The following is a 14,720-nucleotide window of genomic DNA, read 5'->3' on the forward strand; positions in this document are numbered from 1 at the left end:
ACCTTCTTGTTTCTTGTCGACCTCCCGATATTTCGACACAGTTACGTGTATCACTCAGCAAAAAGTATATCTTGGTAGAAATTGATCTAATAGGGAGTTTTTAATGTTAAAGCACAGTATAATAAAGAGAACTAGTCGACCTGTCATATCTCACTCATACAAGCATGGTACGCGTTCACCTACACGAGCTTAGAATGTGTGTTAGGAACGCGCCTCTTTCATATATTTGATCGCCAGCGTCCGCGACGTGGTTAAAGTGTCCTCAGAGTCTCATGTATTTAAAATATTGATTTTATAGTTGCGTACTTACCCTACGTTTAAAAATTTTCTTTTCCACCTTTTTCTTGCTTGTTACGTAATTAGTTTATTTTTGTATTAGGAGCCGTTCCCGCACACCGGAAATAAGTCCGCGAGCGTCGCCACTGGCTCCCATCCTGGAGCAACCCAGACAGGAAGTGGAGAGTGAACCACATCCTATCAAGACTACTCTTAGTGTACAGAGCCGATTAAGGTATATCTATTGTTCTACTGGCTACATAATTCAGATTATAAAGTTTTAAATTTTATTTACATCAACATATTTACATAATTATATAAGAAACTAAGACTAAACTTAAAAGCTAGCTAATGTCTAAAATAGGCCCTTGAGGCATTGTACCAAGGATGGTGACATTTCCTCGCTGTATCGCAATGCTGATACGTTGTGCGAGGCAGTCGCCAGCTCTTCGGTCACCAGTTACCTCAACCAGACGCTTCGCGATTTCTGTAAACAACTTGTTCGCGCTGGGATAAATAGATTCAATCTCCTCTTGAATTAATTGTTTTACTGTGACATCTCGGATGGCATGTTTAAAACTATCTAATAGGTTAAGATACGAAGCAATATAAAAGTGTGAGAATTGTACATAATATAATAATTCTATACTCAAAAACTGACAAAACTTTATAGTGAAGCATTTGATGAGATATTGTAACAGTAGCAGAAATCCGATTGCCACTTGTCCAGTTTTTATATGTTTTATTTTTCGTTACACAGAAGTCGTTCTCGCACCCCTGAGAGAATTGAGAAAGTGGCCGAATCTCCGCGCCTCGAGGCCATCACGGAGTCTCCCACACAACCGGAGGAGCCCGCGTCGCCGCGGAGGCCACTCAGGAGCCGCTCGCGCTCGCCGCAGCTCGAAATAGACGTGCCGAAGAGCCCGAGGAGTTTAAGGTAAACTAATTAATATCTCCACGCTTTCACCACACCTCGGACACTGGCGATTAAATATATGAACGAGGCGCGATGCTAGCACACATTCTAAGCTCGTGTAGGTGAACGCGTATGAGATATGACAGGTCGACTGTTAAGGATCGAACGACCGATAGCCGATAGGTAGCCGAGAAGGGGCGGGCGGCACTTTCAGCGGAGAGCGGGAGTGGCCATACTCTACGATAGTACACTTTATTATACTGTACTTTCACTATCAATGTGTAAGGTTAACTAGCTCAGCCTTCCTGTGTACGTAAGGCACTGGTCCCACCAGAAGCGAGGAAGCGATGCGATGAGCTATCGGCGACAGAAATGAACAAAAGATAGTCGCTCCACTTTCGGACATGCAAAATTTCTTTCGCATATTCCGTTTCCTAACCGATTCTCCCGATTGTGTTGAAGGATTTCACGGGTTCCGTACCTCGAAAACGGAAACCTTATAGGATCACTCGTGCGTCTGTCTCAGCCGATTATTTTTGTTGTCAATTAAGTTTTTAAAAAAGATTCAAAGTTTCTCTCTCAGGAATCTCAGGAATAACTAGTAAAGTATTTGTCTACATAAGCGATTAACCATTTAGGTAGTAAACAATATCATCTTGATTGTTATAGAAGCCGCTCAAAAACGCCAGAAAAACTCATGTCGCCCAAAGCCGACCGCACCACTAAAGCCAAAAAATCGCTCACCAGAATAGTCTTAGAAGCCAATACGTTCAAAGCCAAAAACACCGAACCAGAGAAAACTAATGAAAATGAAGAATTGATCGAATGTACTCCTATGAAGCCTAAACCAGACGCTAGCATGGATGTATCGTTATCTCCAATAGTCAATAAGTCTGTTCTTACTGAAACTCCAGATAAGGTACAGTCAGCTGACAGCAGTAAGGCCAACATAGCATTGCCTGCATTCACCAAAATGAACGAAACTCAATTCGGTAAATCAGTACTGCAAAGTTGCGAAAGCAGCGCCGTTGAAACTTCACAAGAAACCGAAAAAGAAAAAGACAATGAATCTGTACATGTCAAAACTCTCCCAGCATTTACTTCAATGAACGATAGTATTTTTGCTAAATCCGTGTTGCATAGTTATGAGAGCAGTGTAGCAGAAAGTTCAATACATGAAGTATCTGTTACTAAAGAGATATCAGTTACTCAAGTAACTAAAACAGAAGTATCTATAGCTTGTACGTCTGTATTAAGAGACCAATCCAGTCTTTTGACTAACGACAGCGATTCAGAAACCGGAGACAAGTCAGATTGGAAGGGAGTGGAGCGCGTGGAAGGCTCCGCGCGGGACATTCAGAAGGAGAAGGAGAGGATCGTGGAAATAGAGAGGGAGATCCATGAGATAGAAGGAGACATGAGCGACGAGGAGGGGTCGACTGATGAGGAGATCGTGGAGGGAGCTGCAGATGATGATGATGAGGACAGTTCAGAGGAAGAGGTAAGTATTTATTCAGCAAATAGGCCACAGAGTATACAGAAAATTAACAATTGATAATATTTGCTTTTATTACTAATAACCTTGTTGATTTTCAAGCCAATAGTTATTTCCTATATAAAGCCATTTATTCATAAAAACAGACACTTTTTACATCTAAAATCTTGTCATTTCAGGATGCTGATGACGTGTCAAGGTCAGGCTCCGACGACGACGAAATAATATCAATCGGAGACTCTTCAGCCGAATCCAACGCCGACCAAACCTCATCCGACAGTAACGTTCAACACAGAAACGACGATGAAAGCTCCGACAGCAACAGAGAGAAGATTGAAGAACTAACCGTGAATAGGGAAAGCCCAGAGATGGAACAGTCGGAGCGAGATCCGTTGAACCAAGGGGGGGTGTCGCTGCTTACTGATGACAATTCCAAGCTGTCCGAAAATGATATGGATCTTAATTATGAGGATGATGAAGAGGAAACTAAGAAAGGTTGGTTACGTTTAAAATTGTCTTATTGAAATAGAAGAATAGTATTAGTTCGGTTCTAGCCAGCAAGCCAGCACGCGTACGTAACATTCTGGCGACGGGATTTAATTCGAAAATAGGCTAAAAGTGCTTTAAACATAGTGTTTGAATGTTTAAAAGTGTTGATTTAGTGTTGTGAATAAAATGGCGGTAAAATTTAGTGAATTTCATATGGACAAAGATAATTGGAAAAACTACGTGAATAGGTTCGACTATTGTTTGCTCGCGAATAGTATTGAAAGGGATGAACTAAAAAAAGCGAATTTCTTTTCGGTATGTGGTCGTGATTTATATGATTTGGTAGAATCTTTAATTTCGCCAAAAAAGATAACGGACATAACCTATACAAGTGTGAAGGCCGTGTTAGACGATCATTTTAATCTTAAACAAAATGAAATAGTGCAATCGTATAAGTTTCATATGAGGTGTCAATCGGGCACTGAAAATATAAAAGAGTACGTGGCTAGTTTGCGGAAATTGGCTATAGAGTGCAATTTTACCGATCTGGATCGCACATTGCGCGACCGCTTAGTATGTGGCATTCGTGATAAGGATATCCAAAAGCAGTTGTTGCAGCAGACGACGTTATCATTCGATCAAGCGGTAAAATTGGCGTTAACGGCAGAAACGGCGGACGCCGGAGTGATAGTTATGGCGGCGTCGGCGACGACGGCGACCTCTAGCGTGGCGCCTGCTACAACTAGCGGGGATGAGCCAATGGAAGTTAATAAAATTAAAGCAAGACCGTTAGAACCGAATAAGGAGAATAAGGATTGTTGGCGGTGTGGCAAAAAACATGGGAATTTCTGTAGGTTCAGATATAGTAGATGTTATGTATGTAAAAGAATGGGCCATATCGCAGAGGTATGTTCGGATACACGAGACAAAGGTAAGTCGAAGGAATCAAGTCGACTTAATGGATTGTATGAGGATGTCTTGTGTAACTGGGTGTCAAACAAAGTGGTGGCTCCGTTTTATGCAGAGGTGCAATTAGATGGTCGATTAGTAAACTTGGAAGTCGACTGCGGAGCAGCATATACCATGTTGAGAGAGAGTACAGCGAGGGAAATTTGGAATGGTAACCTGCCAAGTTTGGATAAGTCAAAGGTTAGGTTGACAACCTGGACTGAAAATCAAGTAGAGTTGCTGGGAGAAGCTGAAGTGGATGTAAAATTTAAAAATATACATACAAAGTTAAATTTGCTGATTGCAAGAGGCAACGGACCAGATTTGTTAGGCCGGGATTGGTTTCCAAATTTGGGTATAGGCATTCATGGTATTAATAACGTACGGATAGAAGATGCAGGTATAGATACGTTATTGGGAGAATATGAAGAAGTTTTCCAGTCTGGTTTAGGAAAATACACCGGGCCAGTAGTAACCATACCTCTGAAACCTGATGCGAAACCAAAATTTTTGAAATGTAGGCCCGTGGCATTTGCAATTAAAGAAAGAGTTTTACAAGAAATTGACAGATTGGTTGAAGAAGATGTGTTGGAACCTGTGAGTCATTTGGAGTTTGCCAGCCCAATAGTTCCAATTATTAAGAAGAACGGGAAAGTCAGACTTTGTGGGGATTACAGAGCGACAGTGAATATGGCTACTGAGACTGATACTTATCCTCTGCCAACGTTGAACGAAGCTTTTGCAGTATTGCAAGGTGGGGTAATATTCAGTAAGATAGATTTGGAGCAAGCTTACACCCAGGTGGTTGTAGATGAACCTACTTCAAAATTGCTAACATTGAATACTCCTAAGGGTCTATTTAGATGTAAGAGGTTAGCGTTCGGGGTTAAGGCCTGCCCTGGGATATTTCAGCGCATGATGAGCAACTTATTGGCGAGGGTATCGGGAACAGCGGTGCTGTTAGATGATATTGTGGTCACTGGTCGCACAATACAGGAGCACAGGGATAGACTTCAACGCATCTTACAAATCCTGAAGGAAGCAGGGTTGAGAGTCAACAAGGAGAAGTGCAAGTTTGGGAAGGCAAGTGTAGAGTTTCTGAGACACATGATTGATGCTAATGGGTTGCATCCTTGTGGAGACAAAATAAAGGCTATAATGGAGACACCAGCGCCAAGGAATGTAAAGGAGTTGCAAGCTTTTCTTGGATTACTGAATTTTTATGACAGATTTCTAGCACAAAAAGCAACAGTAGCGGAACCACTGTACAAGTTACTGTTGAAAGGAGCCAAGTGGGTATGGTCTCCAAATTGCCAACAAGCATTTAGTCTCTTAAAAAGAATGCTGACTGCGGGGGATACATTAGTGCATTATGATTTAAAGAAACCAGTGGTTATTACATGTGACGCCTCGCAGTACGGTTTGGGTGCGGTTCTGGAACACAGGATGGAGGATGGCTCCCTGAGGCCAATCATGTTTGCTTCCAGGACGATGAGCTCTCATGAGCGAAATTATTCGCAGATTGACAAAGAGGCTGCGGCAATTATTTTTGCGGTACAGAAATTTTACGCATATATCTTTGGCCGTAAGGTTGTCATACAGACGGATCATAAACCGCTTTTGGGTATATTTGATCCGAAGAAGCCGATACCTAATGTGATTTCACCCAGGATGTTGAGATGGGCACTATTGCTAAACTCATACGATTACGAGTTAAAATATGTTGAAGGGAAAAAAATAGGGAATGCTGATGCACTAAGTAGATGGCCCGCACCTGAAAGTACTGAAAAAGAAGAAGAACTGCAAGAGGTAAATGTTTTGTTCCTCAATGAGACACCAGTTGAATTACAGATGACAGCTAAAGAGGTAGCTAAGTTGAGTAAAACTGATGGTGTGTTAGCAAAGGTGATGTTCTGGATTAGGAATGGGTGGCCAAGTACAGTTGAAGAAAAATATAGAGACTTTCATGTAAGGAGAGATGAATTAACAGAATACAAGGACTGTATATTGTGGGGAGGTAGAGTAATTGTGCCTCTGAAACTGCGTGAAAGTGTTCTGAAAGAGCTGCACAGCAATCATGATGGCATAGTCATCACCAAAGCAATAGCAAGAAGTTATTTCTGGTGGCCAGGACTTGACAGAGATATAGAGAGTTTGATACAGAATTGCCAAACTTGTAAAGAAGTAAGGAATATGCCAGCCAAGATGACTCATAGATGGATTACGCCACCAAAGGCTTGGTCTAGGTTGCATATTGATTTTGCAGGACCTTTCATGGGCAAAGTCTTCTTGGTACTAATTGACTCTTACTCAAAATGGCCAGAAGTCAAAATAGTTAGTGACCAGAGTTCAAGTATGGTAATTAATAAGCTAGATGAGATATTTGCTGAACAAGGGCTGCCAGACACAATAGTGAGTGACAACGGGAAAGCGTTTGCATCAATAGAGATATGTCAGTATTTTAAAAACAATGGTATTAGACACATACTAGTACCTCCATATCATCCAGCGTCTAACGGCCAGGCAGAGAGAACGGTACAGACCTTGAAATTAAAGTTAAAGAAGATGTCACATATCCCATGGGCAACCAGGTTGCATAAGATATTGTATGGGTTGCGGACTACACCTAGCTCTGTCACCGGTAAGACACCTGCAGAACTCCTCAACAATAGACGTTTTCGGACTAACTTTGATAGGCTTCACCCCCTTTCTATTCAAGAAAAGGAGACTGAAGATATCCAGGAAAATGAAACAAAACGAGTGAGAGAGTTCAGAGTGGGAGAGACAGTCTGTTTCAGGAACTATAGAAAGGGGCCTAGATGGTTAGAAGGAATAATAGTGAAAAGGATTGGAGTGTTAAGATATAAAATTAAACAAGAAAAAAAATTATTCATTAGACATGTTAACCAGATGCTAGGTTTTACTAGGAGTGAAAGAGGAGAAGAAATACAGACTGATGTAGGAATGCAATCATCAAGTAAGGGTAAAGAATCAAAACAAGTGGAAGAAGGGGGAGACGATGAGGGATTTGGCACAATAAGAATTCCCCCGCCGAGCCAGTGGGCAGAGATGATTGGGGTTAAAGGTCCAGAAGAGTGTGTAGTTCGGGATTCCAATGATTCAGTGTCAAGAAATGAACTGATCAGTAACAAACGACCCGGTCGAGTGAAAGCCCACCGTCCGACAGACCATCTTTGAAGAAGATAGCTCTCCAGGAATATGGTAGCACAGATATAGAGTCTGATAGTGGAGATGATGCTCACTATAATGCAGATAGCCAATAGTTAGATAATTAGTTACCAATACTATAATAATCCCAAAAGACTATGAAAGCATGTGTAGGGTATAAGTGAACAATATAGATTAAGTGAATAGACAGTGTAGTGTAACGGACTTAAAACAGAACATCGAAATATAGTGAAGTGTCATCTATCCTGAGGGAAAGGCATGTTATATATTGACATGTGGGTAGATCATGATGATCTGCGGGTACCCCCAGTTCGGTTCTAGCCAGCAAGCCAGCACGCGTACGTAACAGTTCATCTGTCAGCATTGTCATCAACAGACAGAGGCAGATCAGAGAGTTTATCCGTTAACTTTTTTTGCTATCCTGTTCCTCTGTTGTGAGCTACCAATTAGTGGTAATAGGAGGTTTATTGGTGAGTCAGCCTTAACGCTTTTATGAAGTTTACATAAAGTGTCTAAAAGCGAGTTTTTCTACTTAGGGGCTGTATGTGTATATAGTGTATGGGATGTATCGGTGTAAATTAGAATGTTGAATTATTTTGAAAATAAATTCCAACGTATCATAATTATTTTTAATATTCACATTCAGACATCATCAGAGAGATGCCTTATAGGTTATAAGTGTAATTGTCGCGTTGATTTCGACATATTTCCTATTGTTTCAGAAACAGACTCGACTAAAACTGAAACTGGAGAATCGAAAATTGAAACAAAGGCACCAGAACCGGAAAAGGACACACCGGAACAAGATGCAGCAGAACAAGCACTCAAAAGGGAGATGGAAACAGTCATAAAGATAGATGTGGTTGTTGAAGAAGTGAACCCTATTGAATTAAAAGAAACTCCTGCTGTTGCGACTGCAAAAGGTACTGATGTAGTAGACGCCAGTTCAGACATAAAGAAACCGGAGTTCATGGAAGTCGATCCTACATCTAAAGATATTGTTGCAGATAAGGTAGTGCCTGAAGAGAAAACGGTAGATAAAGTTGAAAAAGAAGCTAAAGAGTCACAAAAAACTATAGAAACTGCAGAATCTGAAAAGGAAAAACCTGAATCTCGTTTACGCAAACGCGCCGCGTCCACATCATCGAATAAATCTAAACAGGATGATAAAATAATGGATGTTGCAGAAATTGAAACGAGAAAGCCTATGACTAGAAAGCGCGCTAAATCTACAGCGTCCAACCAATCGGAGGAGGTTGAAGAGACGCCGAGTAAGATAAGTAACCCCACGCCTGCCATGAGGAGGTTGATGGCGAAACTTGAGTCTAAGGAGGCGGAGAATAAGGCCGAGAGTCCGGTGAGGCCGCAGCGCCGCGCCACGCGCCGGCGCAGCAACAATGATGACAATGTCAGCGTCACGTCGGAGGACTCCGCCAGGTGAGTGTTACAATGTTATGTTACGATTATGTTTTGAGTATCGAAACAGGGGTTTCAGAAAATCGTGCAGTTGTTTAAGTTGGTTTTCGAGTTAAAATTACAGGAACCGATTTGTGTCGGTTCATTAGAAAAAATTGGGGAACATCGCGCAAAAACTGTTTAAAAAGTATTTAGTTGTTCCTTTTTAAAACCGTATATAGTACATATTTCTCCATGATAGGACTGTCCTGTCTATCTCCGTGATAAATATATACCCTAAAAAATTATAGTATTTCCAAAATTACTAAGTGGTACACAGGTACTTTTTTTTTAACATTGATAATTTTTGGCACACCTCGGACAATGGTGATCAAATATATGAAAGAGGGGCGTTCCTACACACATAGTCTAAGCTCGTGTAGGTGAGCGCGAACCATGCTGGTATGAGTGAGATAAAACAGGTCAACTGGTCGCGTGGTATAGGTGGTAACTGTGAGGTAACCGAGAACGGGTAGGCGGCACCAGGAGCGGCTCACTCCGCGATTCTATCGCCGCGCTACAAGTACATCCTGGCGGCCGCGAGTTCGCGGCCTACTCAGGGGTGGCGCGCGTTCTCACGGAATGCACGTTCGCACTTTATATTGTTACTTTACGTCGCGAGTTTTTTTAAGGTTCATATGTGATGTCCGCGTGTCGAATGGCTAATAATACTTAGTTAAATAGACATCATGAATAAAATAAATACCATAGGACATTCTTACACAGATCTACTACTAATTAAGTCCCACGAAAAAGTTCAATAAGGCTTGTAATGTTGGAACTTGAACAAAAATATATAAATACAGTATATATACTTAGAAAGTACCCAAGACTTGAATACTCGTATAATAGTATAACATTTTATGTGAGTATTAATTCGTTTTAATCCATAGGTAACCCTATCGCCGGACGCCGCGCACGTGCGGCTCGTTTCTTTGTAAGAATTTTGTAGGTATTTAAAAAGGCGGCATTTCGTAAACATCAAAGCAGTGAGCCTTCTGTACTTGTACTATTATATATTCTGTGGCGGCACTTTCAACGGGAAGAGGGAGCGGCCAAACTGTACGACAGTACTCTTTATTACTGTGCTTTTGGTCTAGTGAAGTAAATGTTTTTTTTTTCATTGTTCAGGTCGACGAGGAGTAAGGCTAGTGAAAAAGAGAAGAAAGGAAGGAAGTCCATAGTGGCGGTGAAACCGGAGCTCAGCGCCATCCCGGAAATGTCTGTAGACGAGTCCAAGGTCGACGTCGGGGATTACTCCAGCTCGAGGAGGTACGCTTTACATCTTCCTCGTAGGACGGTGTGGCACCGCAGAGACGGTTAATAGGGATGACGACTACATAAAAAAATTGCATTTTGTTTAGTCCGTCAGTTAGATCGTCCAAAAATACTAAACAAATATTTTTCGCTTTTTCTAATTAATGAAAAAATACGAAGATATAGAGCATCAAAGTTCCAGAAAGGGGGTTTGTGACGTCACTTCTAAGTAAAAATTGTACCTAGACGTGACGTCACGCGAAACTTCAACGCACTGTACCGTCGTCATTTTTCGTTTACGAGAAAAAATAAAAAATACGTGTCTAAAATTCTTTGATAATTGTAACTGTCGGACTAATCAGTTTTTTTAGCCGTCTCGCCTATTCTGGTCTGCTCTCTCGCTGTCTGGTTATGCGCGGATCCAGGAGAGGGGGGGGTCATGATCTTCCCCTGGAGCCTAAGTTGGCCATACAAATAGACCACGTGACCCCCCCCCCCCTCCTGGGCACGAAGCTGGATCCGCGCTGGAGTCTGGTCGCAGCTCTGGGTGGGTGTACGTGTCTCGCCTGCTCCGCCGCCTGGCAGCCCGGCTGCACGCGGAGGCAGCCTGCAGCCGCGTCGCGTGCACTTCAGTTCGTTTGTGGGGCGCGTGTCGCGGTTGCTGCAGGACACCATTCTATATCTTCGCGTGGCTGCTCGCTCTGTGTGGACATGAGCAACACAGACGGGCTATTAGTTGCAGTGTGTCGGTTTGTTTGCCCGTCTTTCACGGCAAAACGCAGCGACGAATTGACGTGCTTTTTTAAGTGGAAATAGTTGAAGGGATGGAGAGTGGCATGTGCTACTGTTTGTCTCTTTCTAACCTCCCAGTTGTTTAAATTGCGGAGTGGTAGTTTATCTAGTACGTTAATAGTATTAACTTGTATACAGGTTGACCCGGCACCAGAAGTCACTGCTCTCCACGCTGGAGCTGCGCCCGCGCGTGGGCCGCGACGCTGCGGAGGACAGGGAGCCCTTCGATGTGCAGCCCCTCGACAGGATCAGCCTGCTCAACAAGACCGACTTCGAAGGTCAATATTTTATGCTGGATTTTCGTGTTGCTTCCGGGCCAAATGTGCCACATTGTCGCTTGCCATAATAACGAATTATACTCGTCCGTGGACAAATGTCATCCTTAGTGCGTTTTCACATTATCCGATCCGATATCGGATGTCGGAAGGATTTCAAAGGCGATAATCCAAGATGGCGGCTATCGGTCCTACATCCAATATCGGATCGGATAATATGAAAACACACTTACGGTGTGCGATAAAGTGGTACCTCTGACTTCTTATTTATACACAATGTATAAATATTGTTTTTGTGTGTATTCCTAATGTTCTAACCTATCAGACTTTTATAACATCGATTAATTTACTTGTTGAAAATCTTTGAATTTCGAGATCATACTGAAAACTATGAAAGGCCGCGTTACAGAACATCGGTATAGCCACACAAAATAGGATCAGTGCTTTAGTACCCTTTATAATCTTATCTATGTACTGCACTCGTATCGCTTATTTCCTAACTTAGATAAACACACCATTATCACCTTTTCCCAATACCAATATCCAAAACCAATTTGCCCGAGTTTGAAATCGTGCTACTAACTTTAGCGTGCGTAACCTACCTGACTTTATTATAATTTTGGCCAAAGCTTAGCATTTCTTTTGTAACCTAACCTACCCTTAGCCATCGGGGTGGACAAAAAGAAAAATAGTTATTAAACCACCCTACTAGCACGCTATGCCTAACCGCGGCCCTCCTGCAGGCTCCCCCGACGCGGCGGAGCCGGCGCGGCGCTCGCCCGAGACGGACTCCCTCGTGTCGCACTCCTCCGGCCGCAGGACGCGTGAGTATTGCTTATTAATACGTGAATACTGCTTGCTTGCTTTCCTAGTTCCTAGTTCATAATTAAACTAACGTGTAAAAGAGTATTTTACCGCCGAAAGAGTTCCTCCCTCGTAGAAGTCGACTAATAACATATCACTACAATATCACAATTTCGTTTTCTTTCAACCCCTCAACTATTTAGAATGGCACTGAAGCTTGAACAGTCTTGTGAGCTGTCTACCTCTTTTGGAAATACGAGGTGTGAAGTATGTATGTTTTAGCGTGTTTAAACCCACTTAGGAGTACTCGGAAAACGTGGGGTCAGTTGTGCATGTAATTTCTGAATGTGGAATATTCATAAATTGTTTTATGTCGTACAATTAAATTCAATAGACCTACATCTTTATATTATAATTTCATATGTGATTGAAACAAGAAGTAGTCACAGGAATTGAAAATGAAAAATGTTTATTGTGGTAACACAAAAATCGTTATTACAACTGGGCTGGTGCCTCTTTTTAAGGATACATGACACTTGTGTCAACAGACACCGCTTTCCCGTACGTGGTAACATAATTTTTATAAAACAAAACTATTGCTAGGAATTCTGTGATAAAACAACTCAACTTAAATACATTCGAGATATTAGTAGTGTGCCAAATAGTAATGGTGATAATGATTTCAGCTCGCCTGGCCCGAGCGGCGTCCGAGACGAAAACTGTCCCTAAAGCGGCCAAAATTGGAAGAAGAGTTTCTGTAGATGTCGGTGAGTATACAATTCATACTTTAGACTTTTTTTCGTAGCGATTGCAAACTGTCGATTAGCCGGGTGCATTTTGCTATGCCGAGCAATGAGCGATGTGCCACAGGCGAGGAACGGCCACATCGGACGTTTGCCGCGTGAGCACAGTGCCTCTCGACACGTTTCGTTCTGTGCGGACCTGGCTATTGAAAAATAAATCGCTTTTATAGTTCCTACTACGTATGGAATAAATAAGTCCTATCACTTTTTTGTTGGATCTACTTGTGTTTACTAATATTTAGCATCATATCTTTTGTGAAAATAGTTCGAGTATTTAAATTGTATTTACATGTGTATTTGTTTGTTAGTGTCGTCGCCGAGCTCGCCCGCGGGCCGGGCCGGGCGGCGCGCGTCGTTCACGCGGGCGTGCGAGGCGCTCCACACGCCTAAGGGGCGCCGCGCTTCTATGGATCTCAAGGTAACAAAGTTTATCACCAGTTAAACATCACTTTTGATATAACGACTGATGAGCCGTAATTCCTAGTTTTGAAGTTCAACATACTTCCCGAACTCACATAAAATGACATGATGAAACGACTGCGCCTTTAGTGATCTCATTTAAAACGTCATCCGTAATGCGGGCTTCGTCAGTCGACCGCTTATGCGAATCGGCAACATGCTTCGTTCCAAAGAAACCGATATCCATAACAGATTTCGTGTAGGTTATAAATTATAATTATTGAAGTTGATTGAATATTGTATGTTTACAGAAGGATACAGATAGCGCACCGGGCTCCCCGGCGGGCTCGGAGGCGTCCGGCCCGGCGACCCCCGCGCGCCGCGGACGCCGCGCCTCCACACACTCCAGCTCCAGCGTCACTAAAGACACTACTAAACGGTAGGGACTCTTCTTCTAATCGGTCATCTTAGCTACTACTGAGACCAAGAAATTAATACTCGAAGATATAAAGGGAAATGCAAAGAACATAACTCTCGACTCTGTAACTTTGTTTAAGCCACTTTAGGATATCATAAATACCCGGATAGATGATCCAATTTTTCAGTATCTTGGAAACTATGCATCATAATGGTGTGATGATTATTAACGAATAAAACCTGATTTATTCTTCTACATGACTTATTTGGTGATTTTTGTTTCGATATTTTGTAATTTTCTAAATATCTCCCCTTTTTTCTTATGTATATTTCGACGAATTTCTTGCTTGCCCAGAACTTCAAAAAAAGCTTTTTTTCTACTTCACTCTTATCTCTATCGCTCATTTTAAATGAATAATAGAACAAAATAGTAATACGTGTGTAGTATGTATTGCATTTTCTTTTGTTTCAGGTCTAAAAAGCTATCAACTGTAGAAGAAAGTGATGCCAAGAAATAATTGTTATTTATAAGTGTAGGTTATATTTATTTTGTTTTGTTTTTGCATTTATTATACAAATAGTCCAACCAGAAATAAAATTGTATAGTTATATAGTAAATTAAGCGTATTTACATACTAAGGCATAGTGAAATGCAATAAAATATTATTTCTGGTCAGCCTATTAACTATTAGGTAACTTTTGTTTTATTTATTTACATTTTCCACTAACTAATAAAAGATGGATTAACAAATGTCGAGGGTTTCTTTTATACCAGAGCCTCTACTAATCTCTATCTATAATCGATAGAGTTAATAACACGGAAAATATACTAGTATGTATGTTTTTTTTGGTTCTAGTAAATAACAGTTTGGGAGCGCAATGCAGTAAACTTTCTCCATACAATGCAGTAACCGCGCGGGTCAGTTAACGTCTTTTAAGGTCAGAATGTAACATGGTGCAAGACATTGCACAAAAAACCTCATTTGGGCTCCTTTACTTATAAGGACGTTTGATAACTTGATAAGACATCTAAATGGAGCCGATTACATTCAAAGACAATCACAAGTACGGTTAGGAAATGAAAAGATAATGAGTTCTATTATAATTTTATTAGTCACCAATAATCAGTCGACATACAGAATGCAAAATCTTACATTAGTTATGCGTGTTTAAAGAATCTCACACGAACTGCGAATCCGCACGCC

General features: G+C 41.6%; 1 protein-coding gene across 1 annotated transcript in view; it reads left to right on the top strand.

The window, feature by feature from the left end:
• The window catches only part of LOC125231645 (protein ELYS), a 57,634-nt gene extending 43,369 nt beyond the window's left edge, over positions 1-14,265 (top strand). Inside the window, exons 28-39 of the mRNA XM_048137129.1 lie at positions 380-511; positions 1,037-1,213; positions 1,862-2,693; positions 2,867-3,182; positions 8,036-8,750; positions 9,900-10,040; positions 10,956-11,095; positions 11,836-11,916; positions 12,583-12,663; positions 13,008-13,117; positions 13,410-13,537; positions 13,988-14,265. Of these exons, the coding sequence (XP_047993086.1) occupies positions 380-511; positions 1,037-1,213; positions 1,862-2,693; positions 2,867-3,182; positions 8,036-8,750; positions 9,900-10,040; positions 10,956-11,095; positions 11,836-11,916; positions 12,583-12,663; positions 13,008-13,117; positions 13,410-13,537; positions 13,988-14,033 (2,899 nt within the window). The 3' untranslated portion in view covers positions 14,034-14,265. The remainder of the gene's footprint in view (positions 1-379; positions 512-1,036; positions 1,214-1,861; positions 2,694-2,866; positions 3,183-8,035; positions 8,751-9,899; positions 10,041-10,955; positions 11,096-11,835; positions 11,917-12,582; positions 12,664-13,007; positions 13,118-13,409; positions 13,538-13,987) is intronic.
• The last annotated feature ends 455 nt before the right edge of the window (positions 14,266-14,720 follow it).

The sequence above is a fragment of the Leguminivora glycinivorella genome, chromosome 12 (assembly GCF_023078275.1).
Source record: "Leguminivora glycinivorella isolate SPB_JAAS2020 chromosome 12, LegGlyc_1.1, whole genome shotgun sequence".
Lineage (NCBI taxonomy): Eukaryota > Metazoa > Arthropoda > Insecta > Lepidoptera > Tortricidae > Leguminivora > Leguminivora glycinivorella.